Source organism: Nerophis ophidion, linkage group LG14 (assembly GCF_033978795.1).
Source record: "Nerophis ophidion isolate RoL-2023_Sa linkage group LG14, RoL_Noph_v1.0, whole genome shotgun sequence".
Classification (NCBI taxonomy): domain Eukaryota; kingdom Metazoa; phylum Chordata; class Actinopteri; order Syngnathiformes; family Syngnathidae; genus Nerophis; species Nerophis ophidion.
The window spans coordinates 2,568,457-2,589,130 of record NC_084624.1 but is presented as its reverse complement, the minus strand read 5'-3'; the positions used below and the strand labels follow the sequence as shown (position 1 = coordinate 2,589,130).

Below are 20,674 nucleotides of genomic sequence, written 5' to 3'. Positions count from 1 at the left end.
ATTGGGGGCTGCTGATTGGGTAAGCTTGTGCATTAGGGCGGTTTTTGGCGACTGGACCTACCTGAGAATGTTGGGATGCGAAAGGCGGTTCATTAGCTGGACTTCTCGCAGCATGTTTGCTCTGTTGCTGCTCAGCTTGTTCATCTTAAGCGCCATCACCTGATCTGAAGCGCGGTGCCACACCTGCAAAGCCATCAAGCGACACCTCATCAATGCTCAATGATCGGTAATCATCGGCTGGAAACATTGTGCTTACACGTGAGCTCAAAACTGTTCAGTTTTTCTTGGAAGACGCTTCAAACACCTTTCATATGAGCAGTCTTTACCAGTTTATGCTCATCAGACTTGGATTGGTCAGATCTAGTCAAAGAGATGAAACGTCTTCTAAGACAAACTCAACAGTCCAGTTAGGGCTGGGCGATATATCGATACACACCATATATCGCGGGTTTGTCTCAGTGCGATATAGAAAATGAATATATTGTAATATTCGAGTATACGTTCTCACGCAGGACTTTTAGCTGCGGGCGTACACTTCAGGCTCTCCTCGCTCTTTCCTGTGTCTCCTCACAGACAAGCAGGCTCACATTCTTACATACGTCACAAACTGTCACGTCACACATCACATACACGCCCTCGCACAGCAGAGAGGTAGCGGCGTGGCTAACGTAGCCGTACAAGAGAACGATGCTGTGGATCTGGTAACAAATGAAGGAAGAATTAATTCCCAATAAAAACAGCAGGGTTTCCAACGTTTGGCGATGGTTCGGCTTCAAGTGGGAATATGTCGAACAGACAACTGTAATTTGTCAAGTGTGGGGGGAAAAGCGTTGCTATTAAAAAGTAGCATTACTGCTAATATGTAGCATCATTTGAAAAGTCACTCGCTAGAGAATTTCATAACCGTAGTAACATACCAAATAGTGAAGGACAAATACTATTTGAATTCCTATTAAGCAGCTCATTTTTATTTCACACTTAAAATGTCTGTGACAATCTTGCACTTTATGTTTTGGAAATGACTTGAATGTTTGTGTCATTGCTTAATAACTGTTTAATAAATACACTTTTGGTCATTTGACTTAGTTGTGATTTCCCTCTCTGCATGAAAGTTTAAAAGAAGCATATATTAATGCAGTATGAAGAAGAATGTTTGAATGTAGACACATAGAATCATCATACTGCTGTCATTATATGCATCAAGTGTTCATTCAAGGCCAAGGAAAAATGTTGTGATATATATATCGTATATCGCGATATGGCCTAAAAATATCGCGATATTAAAAAAAGGCAATATCGCCCAGCCCTAAGTCCAGTTTCAATCGATTGAATGCCATGAGAAAACAATGACAGTGTTTCCCCACAGGTCAGGCATCTACTTGTGGTGGTGTGGTCGGCCATATTTATTTACATATTTATATAATATGTAACTACAAGCTTCATTCACAGACAGAGTCCCATTGCTTTTATGAGCGGTCGAGTGAGTCAAAAGCCGGAACAGAAAAAAAAAAATAGTTTTTGTTTTGTTTTTTTTATTTTTATTTGTGGCGGCCGTAATTCTTTCGTGGTGGGCCGGCACAAATAAATGAATGTGTGGGAAACCCTGAATGAGAATATCTGTATAGAATTATATGTGAGGCTCGTTCAGCAGGAAAGGAAAAACAGATAATAGAAACAGAAAGGAGGTCATTCAAAGCAGAGCTGTGTGATCAATTTGCTATTATCGGGATTTTTTAGTTTCCATCTAACTGTTAGGTAATGGTGACATAACTCCCCCATGGTTGGCTGAAGCTCAAACTGTGGCGTAGACCACATGTACCTCAACACAATCTTAGCATTACAAAAGCATCACAAAAGGTCAGCTAACAGGAATAAACAGCAGTTAACTCAAGTATTTTTTTATTTTATTTTCCTACTTAATTGTTTTCCTGGCAAACTCTCAGCATACAAATCTGAGGAAACAACCCCATCTTTTGTCACAAATGTTTCTGTGATCATGCATTACAAAGTGCTAGGTTTAACTTCAAAGGGGGTGAGTTGACAGCAGGAACGACAGATGGTCAGTCTTCAGAGTTCATCACTCTTTACATCCCCCATCTTCTTCTTCATTCAGTAGCAATGTGACCTCCATGATTCAGGACTAAGTTTTCTCTGTCCTGATACTTTTTTTCTGCCAAATCCCTCCCCTTATTCTGCAGGCTAAAATCTCAAACGCTGCTTGTCGTTATTTTAATGCCTGTCATGCTTACCTTTTTTTAATTAGACTTCTGCGTTTCCACATACTAGAAAGAGCAGGTGGTTGTTGATGGAAAGGCATTAAATCTGCAAGACCAGACTAATCATGCTTGGGCATGCTCGCGTGACTCAGATCCTGAGGACGGGTGGCTAAGGCGAGTAACTGACAGCAATAACAACCCCCCACCTTCTTCAAGTGACTGCTGTCCAAGTTGGCCTCAAAATGTCAGAGGAGGACAAAAGAAACGCATCTCAAGGACTTTCAATTTACAATTGAAAGTCTCTGCCTAACCCAACTGGTCATCTATACAAGGAGGGAGGAGCCTGGTAGGAACAGGTGACCCACCTTGTAAACGTCGGAGAAGAAGCCTGAGCCGATCCACTCGCAGGTGAAGTCGTCCAGGCGAGTAAGGCAGGAGAAGGCACTGATAAGGGCTCTGTAGGAGGATGGGCACACCCTGCCCACCTGGAGGGGAAAACCATGAATATGTTAGCTAGCAGACCACTTGCTAACTAACAAAATGCTGATCGATGAGGTTATATATCATGTTTCTAATGTAGATTTTGATCAAGTCCTTCCCCTGAAGGGGACTATCATCAATTACCCTGCCGAGTGTGTCCTGTCTTTCATGAGCGTGACAAACTAACCTGCGATGATGGCGGCCCCATGCCCATCTCACACACGCCTACGCCGCCAAGGCCGTCTCTGTCCTCAGCGAGGCGCTCGGGCCGCATGGGAAACCCAGCGATGGAGTTGCGTTTATTCCGGTCCATAGCGTTGATGACAGTGACGATAAAGATGGCGACACCAGAGAGGTTAACGGGAGTCTTGTTCTGGATGTTATTGTCCACATGACAATCGCACAGGGTTGGAGCAAAGAGGTCAAGGGCTCAGTGGGTGGGTCGACTAGGACTGGTGATGGGGGGGGGTGGTTCTCACATGTCGGACAGAACCTGGAAGGAATGAAGGAATGACCATGAACACAGATGAATCAATGAATCGTGGAGTCATTTTCCTACTCTAGACAATTATTAGTGGCAGCCTGGTGCTACTTTGCTCATACATATAACACTTCTCAGCTCAGTGGCCTTGTGGTTAGAGTGTTATGAGTTCAAACCCCGGCTGAGTCATACCAAAGACTCCAAAAAATGGGACCCATTGCCTCCCTGCTTGGCACTCAGCATCAGGGGTTGGAATTGGGGGTTACATCACCAAATGATTCCTGGGCGCAGCACTGCTCCCCTCTCAGGGGGTGAACATGGAGATGGGTCAAATGCAGGTGACACATTTCACCACACAATCATTGGAACTTTGACATTAACTTCTGTCTGCCACAGAATAAGAAAATGTTTCAGTGTTTCCCACTATTTAGCTAGTAATCAGATCCTCTATATACTCTTTCACAAAAAGATGCCACCAGCAACAAATCTAGTGACGTCTTTTGTTGAATTGGTCATCAAAGCACAAATTGCTCCTCTCCACGAGCAGCGGGTGCCAATATGGGCCATTCCTCCATCTAAAAGCACACAAGGTGGCTCAGTTTTGTTTATGGCATTAAAAAAAAGACAAAAATAATCAACTGAATTCACTGTAACTAATCCCTTCGCTACTTCGCAGTTCATTTACGCATTACACTTTAAAAAAGGTTCCTTTAAGTAGATTTGAGGACAATTTAAGTTTCATGTGAAAATTACTTAGGTCACAGGTGTCAAATTCAAGACCCAGGGGCTAGATCTGGACGGTGAAATCATTTTATGTGGCCCGCAAAAGTCTGGAAATAATATGCGTCAATAAAGTACTTTATCTTTTCTTAGTAAATGTACTCGTTATTTCCATTTTAACAGAAAACTACATGTACTGCACACATTTGCATATAAATGGTAAATGGGTTGTACTTGTATAGCGCTTTTCTACCCCTTTTTAAGGAGCCCAAGGCGCTTTGACAGTATTTCCACATTCACACACTGACGGCGGGAGCTGCCATGCAAGGCGCTCACCAGGACCCATCAGGAGCAAGGGTGAAGTGTCTTGCCCAAGGACACAACGGACGTGACTAGGATGGTAGAAGGTGGGGATTGAACCAGTAACCCTCAGATTGCTGGCACAGCCACTCTCTACCAACTTTGCCAAGCCGTCCCCTATATTTTCTTATAATCCAACAAATATTAGATTGTCAGACATTTCAAACATTGGTTTAAAAATGTTTTTAATAAATACTTAAATATCTCCTATACTAAAGAGTTATGATTTCACAGCGAGGTAAAATTTTACACATTGAAAAAAACGAACAGCTCAGTTGTCAGAATTTTACCGTCAAAACACAGTGGTGATGTTTTTAAATTTACAGTAACATGCTATAAAAAAACGCCTTAAATTTTATGCTAAAATTCTGGGAAATGAGCTTTCAGTTTTTTACTACAAAATCTGCAGATTTCTTTTACTGTGTGTATGTAAAAAAAAAACAATCAAATACATAGCAATTGTGTAAATATATCATGAGATAAATACTTATACATTTATATTCATAGATTATTCATTGTGACAAGTAGCCCTCTGAGGGCAGCCATAACTGCTATGTGGCCCCCCCCAATGAAAACCAATTTGACATCCCTGACATAAGTTTCAGTGTATGACGTGTTGCGAGAGCCGAGATTTTAAAATCCTTTAATATTCCTAAAGTGGTCTGGAACCTAACCCCAGCAATAATCAAAGAAACACTGTAGCTCTAATAATTGTTTTTATTATTTTAATATTTTTACTCATCTATTACAGATGCATTTTTGTCAATCATGCAATGTCGATGAGTAAGTCTCCCCCCATCAAACAATCAGCACCACACAAAAATGACAGTCCTGTGGAAAACACTACTAGCATTGCTAAACATGCCATTTTTTTTAGGAGATTGAAACATTCTGGAACATTTGTTCCATACATTTATCAGGATGCAACGTGGATGTGAGAGAAAGTTGGAAGACAAAGTTAATTTTTAAATGCACTAATAAACATGATCGAGAAAATGTATATTTCTGAAGGAAATTTTTATTTAGAAAAAGAGAAACGCCAGCTAACTACTTTACTTTTCCCCAACATTTCTTTTTTCTCAAACTAAACAGTACAGAACAACTACTTAGTAAAACTTTATTTACCTTTACAACTTTATCGTAACTTTAAAATATGGGCCAGTCATGTTCTTTCAGTTTATGTATCTGTATTTTTTCAAAATGTTAGGCCAACATATGATGTATATTCATAAGTGAGAAAATCAGAATAAGGACCAAACTGAAAAAGGTTGTGAAAGTGTGCGTTGTAGAGTCAGTAAAGTCAGTAGTTAAAATGTACTGCATGTTCTGTCCAGCACAAACGGTGTGTTTTTACAACAGGAGACACGCTCATAGTGCAAAAACAAACGGGATCAAAGCAAGAAAAGATCCTTTCATCAAAGCAAAGTTGACTTGAAGCCAAGATGACTTTTCGTACGGTCAGAACCTAAAAACTGCACTGACTCGCTTTCTGTGTGCTTCCATTAAGTCTCAGAAGGAGCCACTGGAGAACTTGTTCGATCATTCCGTGCCTTGCGGCCACATCCTTAAAAGGCATCTCCTGTACTCCCTTCTCTTTCATTTTTAACTATGGTGGCACCTCATTTTCAGAAACAAACCCATCCGTGCCAGGCCTCAGCCATGCTCTCTAATTTCAGGAGCTGCGAGCAGGAATAGACGGGAAGCGCGCTTGTATTGGATGGCTGCTGCTGAGAACAGGTTGCAATTACAATCTCAATCTAAGTTTGAATGGAAACAGCTGGCGGACACGGGAGCGTCTTTCTCCACACAAATATGGCACTTACTGTCATGACATTCAGACGGTCAATAAAGTCAACCTTCAGCATCCTATTAAGCTTACTGTTGTTTTAACACGTTACTATTGAGGTGGTAAACTTCTTTTTACACTTGTATAATGGTTAATAAAATTAAAAGGTTACTTAGCATCTTAACCCTGGAATGAATGGTATTCAATTTCCATTATTTTCAATTTTTTTTGAAGGTTCTATGTTCACCAGACATTTTGCTTACTTTCTTCCTCGCTATAATCAAAACTAATAACCCAGATCAGCAAAAAAAAAAAAATCACCTAAGAATGTTAAATTGTTGCTTTATCAGTTGTGTGCACGCATGCATTTACTGCAGCAGAATTCATTTGCCAAGAGGCCAGCCTGCTATATTTGCTGCCTAACTACACCCTTTGTACATATCTGCAGATCATTCATTGAAACGCCACAGGAAGGAGTGGGATTTGCTCCTTTTTTTAACTCCGTCAAATGTGGTGGGTTGTTATTTCAATCCAGATGGACACCCCCAGAGCGACTCACAGCAAGGAGGAGGCGGTGTTTCAACGTGTGCTGTTCTTTGTTTACACTTCAATATGAATTCAGTGATTCCCATACGTTTATTTATTTGTGGTGGACCGCAACAGATTAATCGGGACTGCCACAGAAAGATTTGGAATTATCTTTCCATTTTATTTTTTCGAGATGTGATACTGATATCAATCAATCAATCAATGTTTATTTATATAGCCCCAAATCACAAATGTCTCAAAGGACTGCACAAATCATTACGACTACAACATCCTCGGAAGAACCCACAAAAGGGCAAGGAAAACTCACACCCAGTGGGCAGGGAGAATTCACATTCAGTGGGACGCCAGCGACAATGCTGACTATGAGAAACCTTGGAGAGGACCTCAGATGTGGGCAACCCCCCCCCTCTAGGGGACCGAAAGCAATGGATGTCGAGCGGGTCCAACATGATACTGCGAAAGTTCAATCCACAGTGGCTCCAAGACAGCAGCGAGAGTCCCGTCCACAGGAAACCATCTCGAGCGGAATCAGCAGCGTAGAGATGTCCCCAACCGATACAGGCGAGCGGTCCATCCTGGGTCCCGACGAGCGGTCCATCCTGGGTCTCGACTCTGGACAGCCAGTACTTCATCCATGGTCATCGGACCGGACCCCCTCCACAAGGGAGGGGGGGACATAGGAGAAAGAAAAGAAGCGGCAGATCAACTGGTCTAAAAAGGAGGTCTATTTAAAGGCTAGAGTATACAGATGAGTTTTAAGATGAGACTTAAATGCTTCTACTGAGGTAGCATCTCGAACTGTTACCGGGAGGGCATTCCAGAGTACTGGAGCCCGAACGGAAAACGCTCTATAGCCCGCAGACTTTTTTTGAGCTCTAGGAATCACTAATAAGCCGGAGTCTTTTGAACGCAGATTTCTTGCCGGGACATACGGTACAATACAATCGGCAAGATAGGCTGGAGCTAGACCGTGTAGTATTTTATACGTAAGTAGTAAAACCTTAAAGTCACATCTTAAGTGCACAGGAAGCCAGTGCAGGTGAGCCAGTACAGGCGTAATATGATCAAACTTTCTTGTTCTTGTCAAAAGTCTAGCAGCCGCATTTTGTACCAACTGTAATCTTTTAATGCTAGACATTGGGAGACCCGAAAATAATACGTTACAGTAATCGAGACGAGACGTAACAAACGCATGGATAATGATCTCGGCGTCTTTAGTGGACAAAATGGAGCGAATTTTAGCGATATTACGGAGATGAAAGAAGGCCGTTTTAGTAACGCTTTTAATGTGTGCCTCAAAGGAGAGAGTTGGGTCGAAGATAATACCCAGATTTTTTACAGAGTCACCTTGTTTTATTATTTGGTTGTCAAATGTTAAAGTTGTATTATTAAATAGAGGTCGGTGTCTAGCAGGACCGATAATCAGCATTTCCGTTTTTTTGGCATTAAGTTGCAAAAAGTTAGCGGACATCCATTGTTTAATTTCATTAAGACACGCTTCCAACTGACTACAGTCCGGCGTGTTGGTCAGCTTTAGGGGCATGTAAAGTTGGGTGTCATCAGCATAACAGTGAAAGCTAATACCGTATTTGCGTATGACGTCACCTAGCGGCAGCATGTAGATGCTGAAGAGTACAGGGCCAAGGACCGAACCCTGGGGAACTCCACATGTTACCTTAACATAGTCCGAGGTCACACTGTTATAGGAGACGCACTGCATCCTATCAGTAAGATAAGAGTTAAACCATGACAGGGCTGAGTCTGAAATACCAATTCGTATTTTGATACGCTCTAATAAAATATTATGATCGACGGTATCGAAAGCAGTGATGCTATGGGCTTACATTCACTTACAGACCCAAACTGTGTCAAAAGCTGTGTACAAGAAGGGCATGAGCAGACTCTTTTTCCTGAGGAAGCTAGTTGGATATCTTTTTTCAGTCTGTTGTGGCCAGTGCCCTGTACTTTACAGTGGTTTGTTGGGGGAGCAGCACCAGCAAAAGGTACTTAAACTGGATTGACAAACTGATCCGGAAAGCCGGCCAAACTATTGGCACGCAGTTGGAGGCTTTGATGTCAGTGACGGACAGGAAGACACTGGACAAACTGCTCGCCATCATGGACAATCCTGCCCGCTCACCCACTCCAACAGGCTCCTTCAGCTTCGTTCCCACTGTGTTCGAGTCAAGAACTCCTTCATTCCGCACTCCATCCAGTTTTTTAAATCACTCGCCATACAACATATGGCGAGTGACGTCATACGCCACATGCGTGTCCGCCCTCGCAGAGCAGAGAGGTAGCAGACTGGGCTACGTTAGCTGCTAACGTAGCCGTACGAGAGAAAGAAGGTGCGGCTCTGGTAACGAATGAAGGAAGACTTAATTCCCAATAAAAACAGCAGGGTTTCCATCGTCTGGCGGTGGTTGGGCTTCAAGTGGGAATATGTCGAACAGACAACTGTAATTTGTCAAGTGTGGGGAAAAAGCGTTGCTATAAAAAGTAGCATTACTGCTAATATGTAGCATCATTTGAAAAGTCACTCGCTAGAGAATGAAGAGAACTTCATAACCGTAGTAACATACCACATAGTGAAGGATGAATACTATTTGATTTCCTATTATGCAGCTCATTTTTATTTGACACTTAAAATGTCTCTGACAATCTTGCACTTTATGTTTTGGAAATGACTTAATTGTTTGTGTCATTTATTTGTGTATTTATTTATTAAAGTTATTAAACTTTAATAAATACACTTTTGGTCAATTGACTTAGTTGTGATTTCCCTCTCTGCATGAAAGTTTAGAAGTGGCATATATGAATGCAGTATGAAGAAGAATGTTTTAGAATCATCATACTGTTGTGATTATCTGCATCAAGTGTTCATTCAAGGCCAAGGCAAAATATCGTAATATATATTGTATATCGCGATATGGCCTAAAAATATTGCGTTATTAAAAAAGGCAATATCGCCCAGCCCTAGTTGCTGGGTCAGGTTTGGTTTTGGAATTGGATTGCATTGTTATTGTATTGCTGTGTCCTGGTTTGTTGCATTGATTAAAAAAATAAAATAAAATAAAAATCTATTTAAAAAAAATGAGAATTGATTCTGAATCGCACAACGTGAGAATCGCAATTCGTATTCGAATCGATTTTTCCCCCACACCCGTACTTTCTAAAGTGGAATTTTTTTAACTGAACTGTAACAAAGACAGCACTTTGATGTAACGACCAAGACTAAAATGTTTAGAACTATTGTATTCACGCTTCAAGGCTGTTTTTTTTGTTTTTGTGATGCATCATATCTCGGCTTTGATCTGCTGGTGCGGTCGCGTTCACACGACTGGCCTCACTGACTCAAAACGAGATCTTTCAGTCTGTTAGGCCCTGGACTGCGTTTGAGCTCGACCAAAACGAACCGTACCATCAGAGCAAAATGGACCCAGAGTCGGTTTTAACCGAACAGGACACAAACCCATGGCCACAACAACAAGTGAACTCCTGGCTTATCTGCAGCCAATGAGTCTCCAAAACAAGGGAGTGTGATATGCCGCCCGCGTGCCTGCCATTCCACGGGCGCCTGAGCTGCAGCGTACGCAGAGAGGAGCCCTTGCTCGTTATCTACATCAGTGTTTTTCAACCTTTTTTGAGCCAAGGCACATTTTTTTTCATTGAAAAAATCACGAGGCACACCACCAGCAGAACACATTAAAAATTATTTAACTCAGCAGCGGATATTGACGATAAAAAAGTCGTTCTCACAATTGTTGGATATGAATTCAAACCCTACCAGTGTTTTTCAACCTTTTTTGAGCCGAGGCACATTTTTTGCGTTGAAAAAATGCAGAGGCACACCACCCGCAGAAATTATTTAAAATTGAAACTCACTTAACAGTAAAATGTGGTTGTCGCAATTGTTGGATATGACCTTAAAGCAGGGGTAGGGAACCTATGGCTCTAGAGCCAGATGTGGCTCTTTTGAAGACCGCATCTGGCTCTCAGATCAATCTTAGCCGACGTTGCTTAACACGATAAGTAATTAATAATTCCGCTGGTAATCAGTGTTAAAACTAATGTTCAAAATATAAAACATTCTCATGCATTTGAATCCATCCATCCGTTTCTACCGCACCTGTTCAAGAAGTCACATTAATGGTCAAAAGTATTTTATTTATTGGTTACCTTCAGAATAACAATGTTATTAAAAAGAATAAGCGATGCAAGCATTTTGTTGTTCTAATCAGGGAAAGTCCAAACAAAGAGGTGGCGTGGACATCACTGTGCAAGTGTACATGTCTATGCCTTTCTCCTCATTGAGCTAAATTAAATCCTGTCTCTGTTTAATTCCTTGCTGCATGTCTGTTTAATAGATGTCATCTGTGTTTCAACCTTGTATTCAGTGTTAAAAAGATTATACGGCTCTCACGGAAATACATCTTAAACATTTGGCTTTCATGGCTCTCTCACCCCGAAAGGTTCCCGACCCCTGCCTTAAAGCATAGGCAAGCATGCATCACTATAGCTCTTGTCTCAAAGTAGGTGTTCTGTCACATCACATCATGACTTATTTTCACTTTTTTGCTGTTTTCCCGTGTGTAGTGTTTTACTTCTTGTCTTGCACTCTTATTTTGGTGGCTTTTTCTCTTTTTTGTTGGTATTTCACTGTAGCAGTTTCATGTCTTCCTTTAAGCGATATTTCCCGCATCTACTAGGTTTTAGCAATCAAGAATATTTCAGTTGTTTTCATCTTTCTTTGTGGGGACATTGTTGACTGTCATGTCATGTTTGGTTGTACATTGTGGACGCCGTCTTTGCTCCACAGTAAGTCTTTGCTGTCGTCCAGCATTCTGTTTTTGTTTACTCTTTTAGCCCGTTCAGTTTCAGTTTGGTTCTGCATAGCCTTCCCTAAGCTTAAATGGCTTTTCTTAGGGGCACCCACCTTTTGTTTATTTTTGGTTTAAGCATTAGACACCTTTTTACCTGTACACTGCCTCCTGCTGTTTCCGACATCTACAAAGCAATTAGCTACCGGGTGCCACCTACTGATATGGAAGAGCTCTAGACAGCACCGACACTCAACAACAACACATCATTTGCAGACTTTAATTACTGGTTTGCAAAACATATTTTTAACCCAAAAAGGTGAAATTAGACCAGTGTTTTTCAACTTTTTTTGAGACAAGGCTTATTTTTGTCCATTTCAAAATCCGGAGGCACACCACCAGCAGAAAACGTTAAAAAAATTAAACTCCACCAGGTCCTCCTCGTGCCTTATTTTGAGTATGTTAGTGTTTTCCTGTGTGTAGTGCTTTAGTTCTTGTCTTGTGCTGTTGTTTTGGTGTTTTCCTGTAGCAGTTTTATGTCTTCCTTTGAGCGCTATTACCCGCACCTGCTTTGCGTTAGCATGCAAGGCTATTGAAGTTGTTGCTATTATTCTTTGTGGGGACATTGTTGATTGCCATGTCATGCACGGATGTACTTTGTGGACGCCGTCCGTCTCTGCTCCACATGCTGCAAGTTTTTGCTGTCGTCCAGCATTCTGCTTCTGTTCACTTTGTAACCAGTTTGGTTTTACTGTCATTTTACATAGCCATCCCTATGCTTTATTGCCTTTTCCTTTTGTTAATTTTTGGCCTAAGCGTTGCATACCTTTTTTTTACCTGCACGCTGTGGTCTGCATATTGGGATCACAATTCTACAGCCAAGTTCTACACAGCACGGACACTAAGGAACGGTGCTGTACCGAAATCTGTTACATACGGAATTTGTAACTCCAGAGGGCGATGTTCCCATGGCCTTTGTTTGATGGTTAAACGGCAAGGCCAAAGAGGAGGAGAAGAAGAAGAACGCTTGCGTAAATGGCGTAAACTATCCTTAATGCTGAAACGTCACTTGTCAGAATTTCAGCATTAACAAATTACACATTCTTGAAATCAATGACTTACTTTCATTATAGTATGATTCCATTGTATCAGCTGTTGATTCTCTCTCACACATACATGTTCCGGATTAAAAGCTATCATGGAATGAAACGTCAGTTGTCAGAATTTCAGGATGGTTTACACCATTTACGCAAGTGTTCTTCTTCTCCTCCCCTTTGGCCTTGCCGTTTAACCATCAAACAAACGCCATGGGAACATCGCCCCCTGGAGTTACAAATTCCGATGGGTAACAGATTCCGGTACAACTGAACAGTATTTGCCAGAGGTTGGTAGTAACGCGCTACATTTACTCCGTTACATTTAGTTGAGTAACTTTTGGGATAAATTGTACTTTGAGTAGTTTTTATGCAACATACTTTTACTTGAGTATATTTATAGAGAAGAAACGCTACTTTTACTCCGCTCCATTTATCTACACTCGGTTCACCACTCGCTACTTTTGTTTATCGATCTGTTAATGTTTGTTTTGGTTAATGACAGAGCTTCAACATAGAATCTACGCATGCCTGCGTTTCACCAATCACATGCAGTCCCTGGTGACGTTGGACCAATCAAACAGAGCCAGGCGGTCACATGACCCGACTTAAACAAGTTGAAAAACTTATTCGGGTGTTACCATTTAGTGTTCAATTGTACGGAATATGTACTGTACTGTGCAATCTACTAATAAAAGTTTCAATAAATCAATCAAAAGTGTAAAGGAAAAAAGACACTTTTTATTTCAACCGTACTTCCCGTCAAAAGCCTAAAGACTGATCGCACAGTTCCTGTCTTCACAATAAAAGTGCTGCTCCATCGCGCCTGCGCTAACAAAATAAGAGTCTTCGAAAGCCAGCGCAAACAAGCTAGCAAGCTACGGAGTTGGCCGCCAATGTATTTCTTGTAAAGTGTATAAAAACGAATATGGAAGCTGGACAAATAAGATGCGAAAAACCAACGACTTTCATGTGGTATTGGTCAGAAAAGAGGAACTTTTTTTCTCCTCCATTTGAAAACGTGGATGTCTGATTCCAATCAATGAAAGTCATCTTCATGAAAGATAGGAATCTATATGTTAAACATGCATGTATATTCATTAAAACACCTTTAACATGTCAACAAAAATGGCAAAATAAATATAAATGATATACTGTATATATAAATGTGTGTATATATATATATATATATATATATATGATATGTGTGTGTGTATATATGATATGTGTGTGTATGTATATGTATATATGAGGTAGATCACCTCGACTTGGTCATTTATTAAGTAATTGATAAACGTTGAAAAACTTATTGGGGTGTTACCATTTAGTGGTCAATTGTACAGAATATGTACTGTACTGTGCAATCTACTAATACAAGTTTCAATCAATCAATCAATCAATCAATGCCTACTGAGCCTATGGTGCTGTTAAGTTATTGTGGCTCAATGTGCCTTAATGTTTTTATTTTAATGTATTATTATTTAATATATATTATTGTTTTAGTTGCTTAAGAGATATTCCTGGCTGTGAATTTGCTCATTGCTATTTTTATGTTTTTATGCATTATTTGTTGGGGTCATCATTAAACGAACAGGTTACTCATCAGTTACTCAGTACTTGAGTAGTTTTTTCACAACATACTTTTTACTTTTACTCAAGTAAATATTTGAGTGACTACTCCTTACTTTTACTTGAGTAATACATCTCTAAAGTAACAGTGCTCTTACTTGAGTACAATTTCTGGCTACTCTACCCACCTCTGGTATTTGCAGATTATAATTACTCATTTGCAAAACAAATATTTTTTGGGACCAATTAGGTGCAGTTGCATCATTTCCCACGGCACACCAGACGATATCTAACGGCACACTGGTGTGCCGCAGCACAGTGGTTGAGAAGCAGTGCTCTAGATGCCTCAGACAGCTAATGCCGCCAAAGAGGCTTTCCAGAAAATCTCATCAAGTAGAAGCCTTCAGATAGTCTGTGGCCGCCAATGAAAAGTTTCATTTGTAGGTTGAGGCCAGACAGGAAAGTAAGTTCGCTTTCACAACACACACACACACACACACACACACACACACACACACAGTGCACATACCTGTTAGGGCTTGGCCACATTCATGTTGAATATTCGGTGTTACACCTTCAGAAAATTGAAAACAATGACTTTAAACAAAATGAGAGGCGTGTGTGCTAAAACGCTAACTGGCTTCAGTTAGCTAGCTAGCTCGGTTTATCAAAAACAACCTCAAGCTAGCAGACGTTAGCCCAAAATAAAGCAGGACGCCGCGGACTTTTGTCCGTAATTCCGCGGAAAAGCGGCGTTCAAAACCCGTCGCTGTTATTCCCCCTTGACTCCCGTCGAGGCTGGCTGGGTGTTTCTCTCCCCCCGCGGCGATAATTCAGAGGCGATTGTTGCGTTTTGACAGCTCGGTCGTCTTCACTTCCACAGGCCCCGCCCACCCTTGATTGGCAGACAGCGTGGCCAATCAGAGGCCAAGCCTTCCTCTGCCTTTTGCAAGTAAGAAAATCCACCTGCGGGGGGCGCTGGTGCCTATCTGCATGGATGGATGGATGGAAAATCAAACTGTAAACCAGGGGTCAAAAACCTTTTTAAAACCAAGAGCTACTTCTTGGGTACTGATTAATGCTAAGGGCTACCACTTTGATACACACTTCAATAAATTGCCAGAAATAGCCAATTTGCTCAATTTACCTTTAAATGACCACTGAAAGCCACTACTAGCGACCACGCAATCTAATAGTTTATATTTCAATGATGAACTCTTAACATTGCAACACATGCCAATACGGCCGCTTTAGTTTACTAAATTGCAATTTTAAATTTCGCGCGAAAGTATCATGCTATGTCAACGCATGCGCGTGACGTCACACATTGTAGAGGACATGTTATTCCAGCACCATTCCCAGCTATAAGTCGTCTCCTTTCATTGCAAAATTCCACAGTATTCTGGACCTCTGTGTTGCTGAATCATTTTCAATTTGTTCAATGAATAATGGAGACGTCAAAGAAGAAAGCTGTAGGTGGGAAGCGGTGTATTGCAGCCACCTTTAACAACATAAATACAGCCGGTGTTTCATTGTTACATTCCCGAAAGATGACGGTCAAGCTTTACTATGGAACAGAGATGTCAAGTGAACACGGTTGGATTGGACCACACACACACAAAGTACAGTGTATTATGCAGCGATCATTTCGAAAGATCGTGTTTTGAAGAAGGTCCCTTGCAAACCCTTGAGGGTTTTCTTACGTGCCTGGCTGCAGTCACACCGCGACACCTGTCCCTCAGTAAAGTTGAAGTACCCATCATTGTTACACACACACTAGGTGTGGAAAAAATATTCTTTCCATTTGACCCATTACCCTTGATCAACCCCTGGGAGGTGAGGGGAGCAGTAGGCAGCAGCGGTGGCCCCGCCCAGTTATCATTTTTGGTGATTTAATCCCCAAGTCCAACCCATGATGCTGAGTGCCTAGCAGGGAAGTAATGGCTCCCATTTTTATAGTCTTTGGTATGACTCGGCCAGGGTTTGAACTCACAACCTACCCATCTAAGGGCGGACACTCTAACCACTAGACCACTGAGCAGGCCACTGTCAGTAATAACGGTCCCCGATAACCTGGACCAATTCAAACCATTATTAGTTTTTCTTTCTATTGTTGAATTTGCATTGCCTCACACGAACACTACCCACAACACTCCGGGAGCCCTCACTTTTTTGCGCTCGCTATCCGCCGACCGCCATGTTGCTGTAGGGAGGAAAAGCGGAACGACTCACATTGCGGAAATAACATCATTCACCGCGCGTCGGCTAAATACAAACACAGTTTCCACAATAGTTGGGAAATTGTGTTAGATGTGAATATAAACAGAATACAATGATTTGCAAATCCTTTTCAAGCCATATTCAGTTGAATATGCTACAAAGACAACATATTTGATGTTCAAACTCATAAACTTTATTTTTTTCGTGCAAATAATCATAACTTTAGAATTTGATGCCAGCAACACGTGACAAAGAAGTTGGGAAAGGTGGCAATAAATACTGATAAAGTTGAGGAATGCTCATCAAACACTTATTTGGAACATCCCACAGGTGTGCAGGCTAATTGGGAACAGGTGGGTGCCATGATTGGCTATAAAAACAGCTTCCCAAAAAATGCTCAGTCTTTCACAAGAAAGGATGGGGCGAGGTACACCCCTTTGTCCACAACTGCGTGAGCAAATAGTCAAACAGTTTAAGAACAACCTTTCTCAAAGTGCAATTGCAAGAAATTTAGGGATTTCAACATCTACGCTCCATAATATCATCAAAAGGTTCAGAGAATCTGGAGAAATCACTCCACGTAAGCGGCATGGCCGGAAACCAACATTGAATGACCGTGACCTTCCATCCCTCAGACGGCACTGTATCAAAAACCAACATCAATGTCTAAAGCAGGGGTCACCAACCCGGGGCCCGCGGGCACCAGGTCGCCCTTAAGGACCAGATGAGTCGCCCGCTGGCCTGTTCTAAAAATAGCTCAAATAGCAGCACTTACCAGTGAGCTGCCTCTATTTTTTTAAATTGTATTTATTTACTAGCAAGCTGGTCTTGCTTTGCTCGACATTTTTAATTCTAAGAGAGACAAAACTCAAAATCCAAGAAAATATTTTAAAGACTTGGTCTTCACTTGTTTAAATAAATTCATTTATTGTTTTTACCTGGCTTCTTATAACTTTCAGAAAGACAATTTTAAAGAAAAAATACAGCCTTAAAAATGATTTTAGGATTTTTAAAATACATTTACCTTTTTACCTTTTAAATTCCTTCCTCTTCTTTCCTGACAATTTAAATCAATGTTCAAGTAAATGCATGTTTTTATTGTAAACAATAATAAATACATTTTAATTTAATTCTTCATTTTAGCTTCTGTTTTTTCGACGAAGAGTATTTGTGAAATATTTCTTCAAACTTATGATTAAAATAAAATAAAAAATATTCTGGCAAATCTAGAAAATCTTTAGAATCAAATTTAAATCTAATTTCAGAGTCTTTTGAATTTCTTTTCAAATTTTTCATCTGGAAAATCTAGAAGAAATAATGATCTTGATGAATTTTAAAGAGTCGAAATTGAAGATAAACTGTTTCAAAATTTAATTTGATTTTTTTTCCTGTTTTCTCCTCTTTTAAACCGTTCAATTAAGAGTTTGTTTTTTTTTCATCATTTATGCTCTGGAAAAAACCTCCCGTAAAAGGAAAAAAAATGTACGATGGAATGACAGACAGAAATACCCATTTTATATACACACACACACACACACATATATATATATATATATATATTTTAAAGGTAAATTGAGCAGATTGGCTATTTCTGGCAATTTATTGAAGTGTGTATCAATCTGGTAGCCCTTGGCATGAATCAGTACCCAAGAAGTAGCTCTTGCTTTCAAAAAGGTTGGTGACCCCTGGTCTATTGTGACACAGGTTCATGGTGTGCCTTTTGTTTCTTTTTGTCCAATAACCTGCTTATTACCTGCAGGCGACTTCCGGTCTCTGCATTCTGGGGTCTCACCAACTACCGCCATTGTAGCACCTGAGAGTAGCATTAAATACAAGCTCTGCTTCTTCCTACTCCTTTTCAAATATGTAACATGCAAATATTGAATTGCGTGATGTATTATGCTGTAAGTGTGTTCATGTTCGAAATAAACTTAAGAAGAAAGAAAGAAAGAAAACAATTATCGTACATTACGATGCCTTTGAAGAAGAAAGAAAGAAAGAAAGAAGGAAAGAAAACATAATTATTGTACATTATGATGCCTTTGAAGAAAGAAAGAAAGAAGGAAAGAAAACATAATTATCGTACATTATGATGCCTTTGAAGAAAGACAGAAAGATAGGAAGAAAGAAAGAAAACATAATTATCGTACATTATGATGCCTTTGAAGAAAGAAAGAAAGATAGGAAGAAAGAAAGAAAGAAAGAAAACATAATTATCGTACATTATGATGCCTTTGAAGAAAGAAAGAAAGAAAGAAAGAAAACATAATTATCGTACATTACGATGCCTTTGAAGAAAGAAAGAAAGGAAGAAGTAAAGAAAACATAATTATCGTACGTTACGATGCCTTTGAAGAAGAAAGAAAGAAAGGAAAGAAAGAAAGAAAATTATCGTGCATTATGATGCCTTTGAAAAAGGAAAGAAAGAAAGGAAGGAAGGATGAAAAGAAAGGAAAGAAAGAAAACAATTATCGTACACTACGATGCCTTTGAAGAAGTAAAGAAAGAAAGAAAGGAAAGAAGAAAGGAAAGAAAGAAAACAATTATCATACATTACGATGCCTTTGAAGAAGAAAAAAAGAAAGAAAGAAGGAAAGAAAGAAGACATAATAATTATTGTACATTACGATGCCTTTGAAGAAGAAAGAAAGAAAGAATTAAGGAAGGAAAGAAGGAAAACAATTATCTTACATTATGATGCCTTTGAAGAAGAAAAGAAAGAAAGGAAGGAAGGAAGGAAAGAAAGAAGAAAAGAAAGAAAACTATCGTACATTATGATGCCTTTGAAGAAGAAAGAAAAAAAGAAAGAATCAAAGAAGGAAGGAAAGAAAACATAATTATTGTACATTACGATGCATTTGAAGAAGAAAGAAAGAAAGAAGGAAGTAAAAAAACATAATTATTGTACATTACGATGCCTTTGAAGAAGTAAGAAAGAAGGAAGTAAAGAAAACATAATTATTGTACATTACGATGCCTTTGAAGAAGTAAGAAAGAAGGAAGTAAAGAAAACATAATTATTGTACATTACGATGCCTTTGAAGAAGTAAGAAAGAAGGAAGGAAAGAAAACATAATTATTGTACATTACGATGCCTTTGAAGAAGTAAGAAAGAAGGAAGGAAAGAAAACATAATTATCGTACATTATGATGCCTTTGAAGAAAGAAAGAAAGATAGGAAGAAAGAAAGAAAGAAAACATAATTATCGTACATTATGATGCCTTTGAAGAAAGAAAGGAAGATAGGAAGAAAGAAAGAAAGAAAGAAAGAAAACATAATTATCGTACATTACGATGCCTTTGAAGAAAGAAAGGAAGAAGGAAAGAAAACATAATTATCGTACATTACGATGCCTTTGAAGAAGAAAGAAAGGAAAGAAAAAGAAAATTATCGTGCATTATGATGCCTTTGAAAAAGGAAAGAAAGAAAGGAAGGAAGGATGAAAAGAAAGGAAAGAAAGAAAACAATTATCGTACATTACGATGCCTTTGAAGAAGTAAAGAAAGAAAGAAAGGAAAGAAGAAAGAAAGGAAAGAAAGAAAACAATTATCGTACATTACGATGCCTTTGAAGAAGTAAAGAAAGAAAGAAAGGAAAGAAGAAAGAAAGGAAAGAAAGAAAACAATTATCATACATTACGATGCCTTTGAAGAAGAAAAAAAGAAAGAAAGAAGGAAAGAAAGAAGACATAATAATTATTGTACATTACAATGCCTTTGAAGAAGAAAAGAAAGAAAGGAAGGAAGGAAGGAAAGAAGAAAAGAAAGAAAACAATTATCGTACATTACGATGCCTTTGAAGAAGAAAGAAAAAAGAAAGAATCAAAGAAGGAAAGAAAACATAATTATTGTACATTACGATGCATTTGAAGAAGTAAGAAAGAAAGAAAGAAGGAAGTAAAGAAAACATAATTATCGTACATTATGATGCCTTTGAAGAAGTAAGAAAGAAGGAAGTAAAGAAAACATAATTATTGTACATTACGATGCATTTGAAGAAGTAAGAAAGAAAGAAAGAAGTAAAGAAAACATAATTATTGTACATTACGATGCCTTTGAAGAAGTAAGAAAGAAGGAAGTAAAGAAAACAATTATCGTACATTACGATGCCTTTGAAGTAAGAAAGAAGTAAAGAAAACATAATTATTGTACATTACGATGCCTTTGAAGAAGTAAGAAAGAAGGAAGTAAATAAAACGTAATTATTGTACATTACGATGCATTTGAAGAAGAAAGAAAGAAAGAAGTAAAGAAAACATAATTATTGTACATTACGATGCCTTTGAAGAAGAAAGAAAGAAGGAAGTAAAGAAAACATAATTATTGTACATTACGATGCTTTTCAAGAAGTAAGAAAGAAGGAAGTAAAGAAAACATAA

General features: G+C 39.4%; 1 protein-coding gene across 1 annotated transcript in view; it reads right to left on the bottom strand.

Annotated features, from left to right (window-relative positions):
• LOC133568897 (uncharacterized) overlaps positions 1 to 15,001 on the bottom strand; it is a 51,859-nt gene extending 36,858 nt beyond the window's left edge. The window contains exons 1-4 of the mRNA XM_061921091.1: positions 14,605 to 15,001; positions 2,884 to 3,189; positions 2,582 to 2,701; positions 62 to 183 (exon numbers count right to left, since the gene is read on the bottom strand). Of these exons, the coding sequence (XP_061777075.1) occupies positions 62 to 183; positions 2,582 to 2,701; positions 2,884 to 3,009 (368 nt within the window). The 5' untranslated portion in view covers positions 3,010 to 3,189; positions 14,605 to 15,001. The remainder of the gene's footprint in view (positions 1 to 61; positions 184 to 2,581; positions 2,702 to 2,883; positions 3,190 to 14,604) is intronic.
• Between the last annotated feature and the right edge of the window lie 5,673 nt (positions 15,002 to 20,674).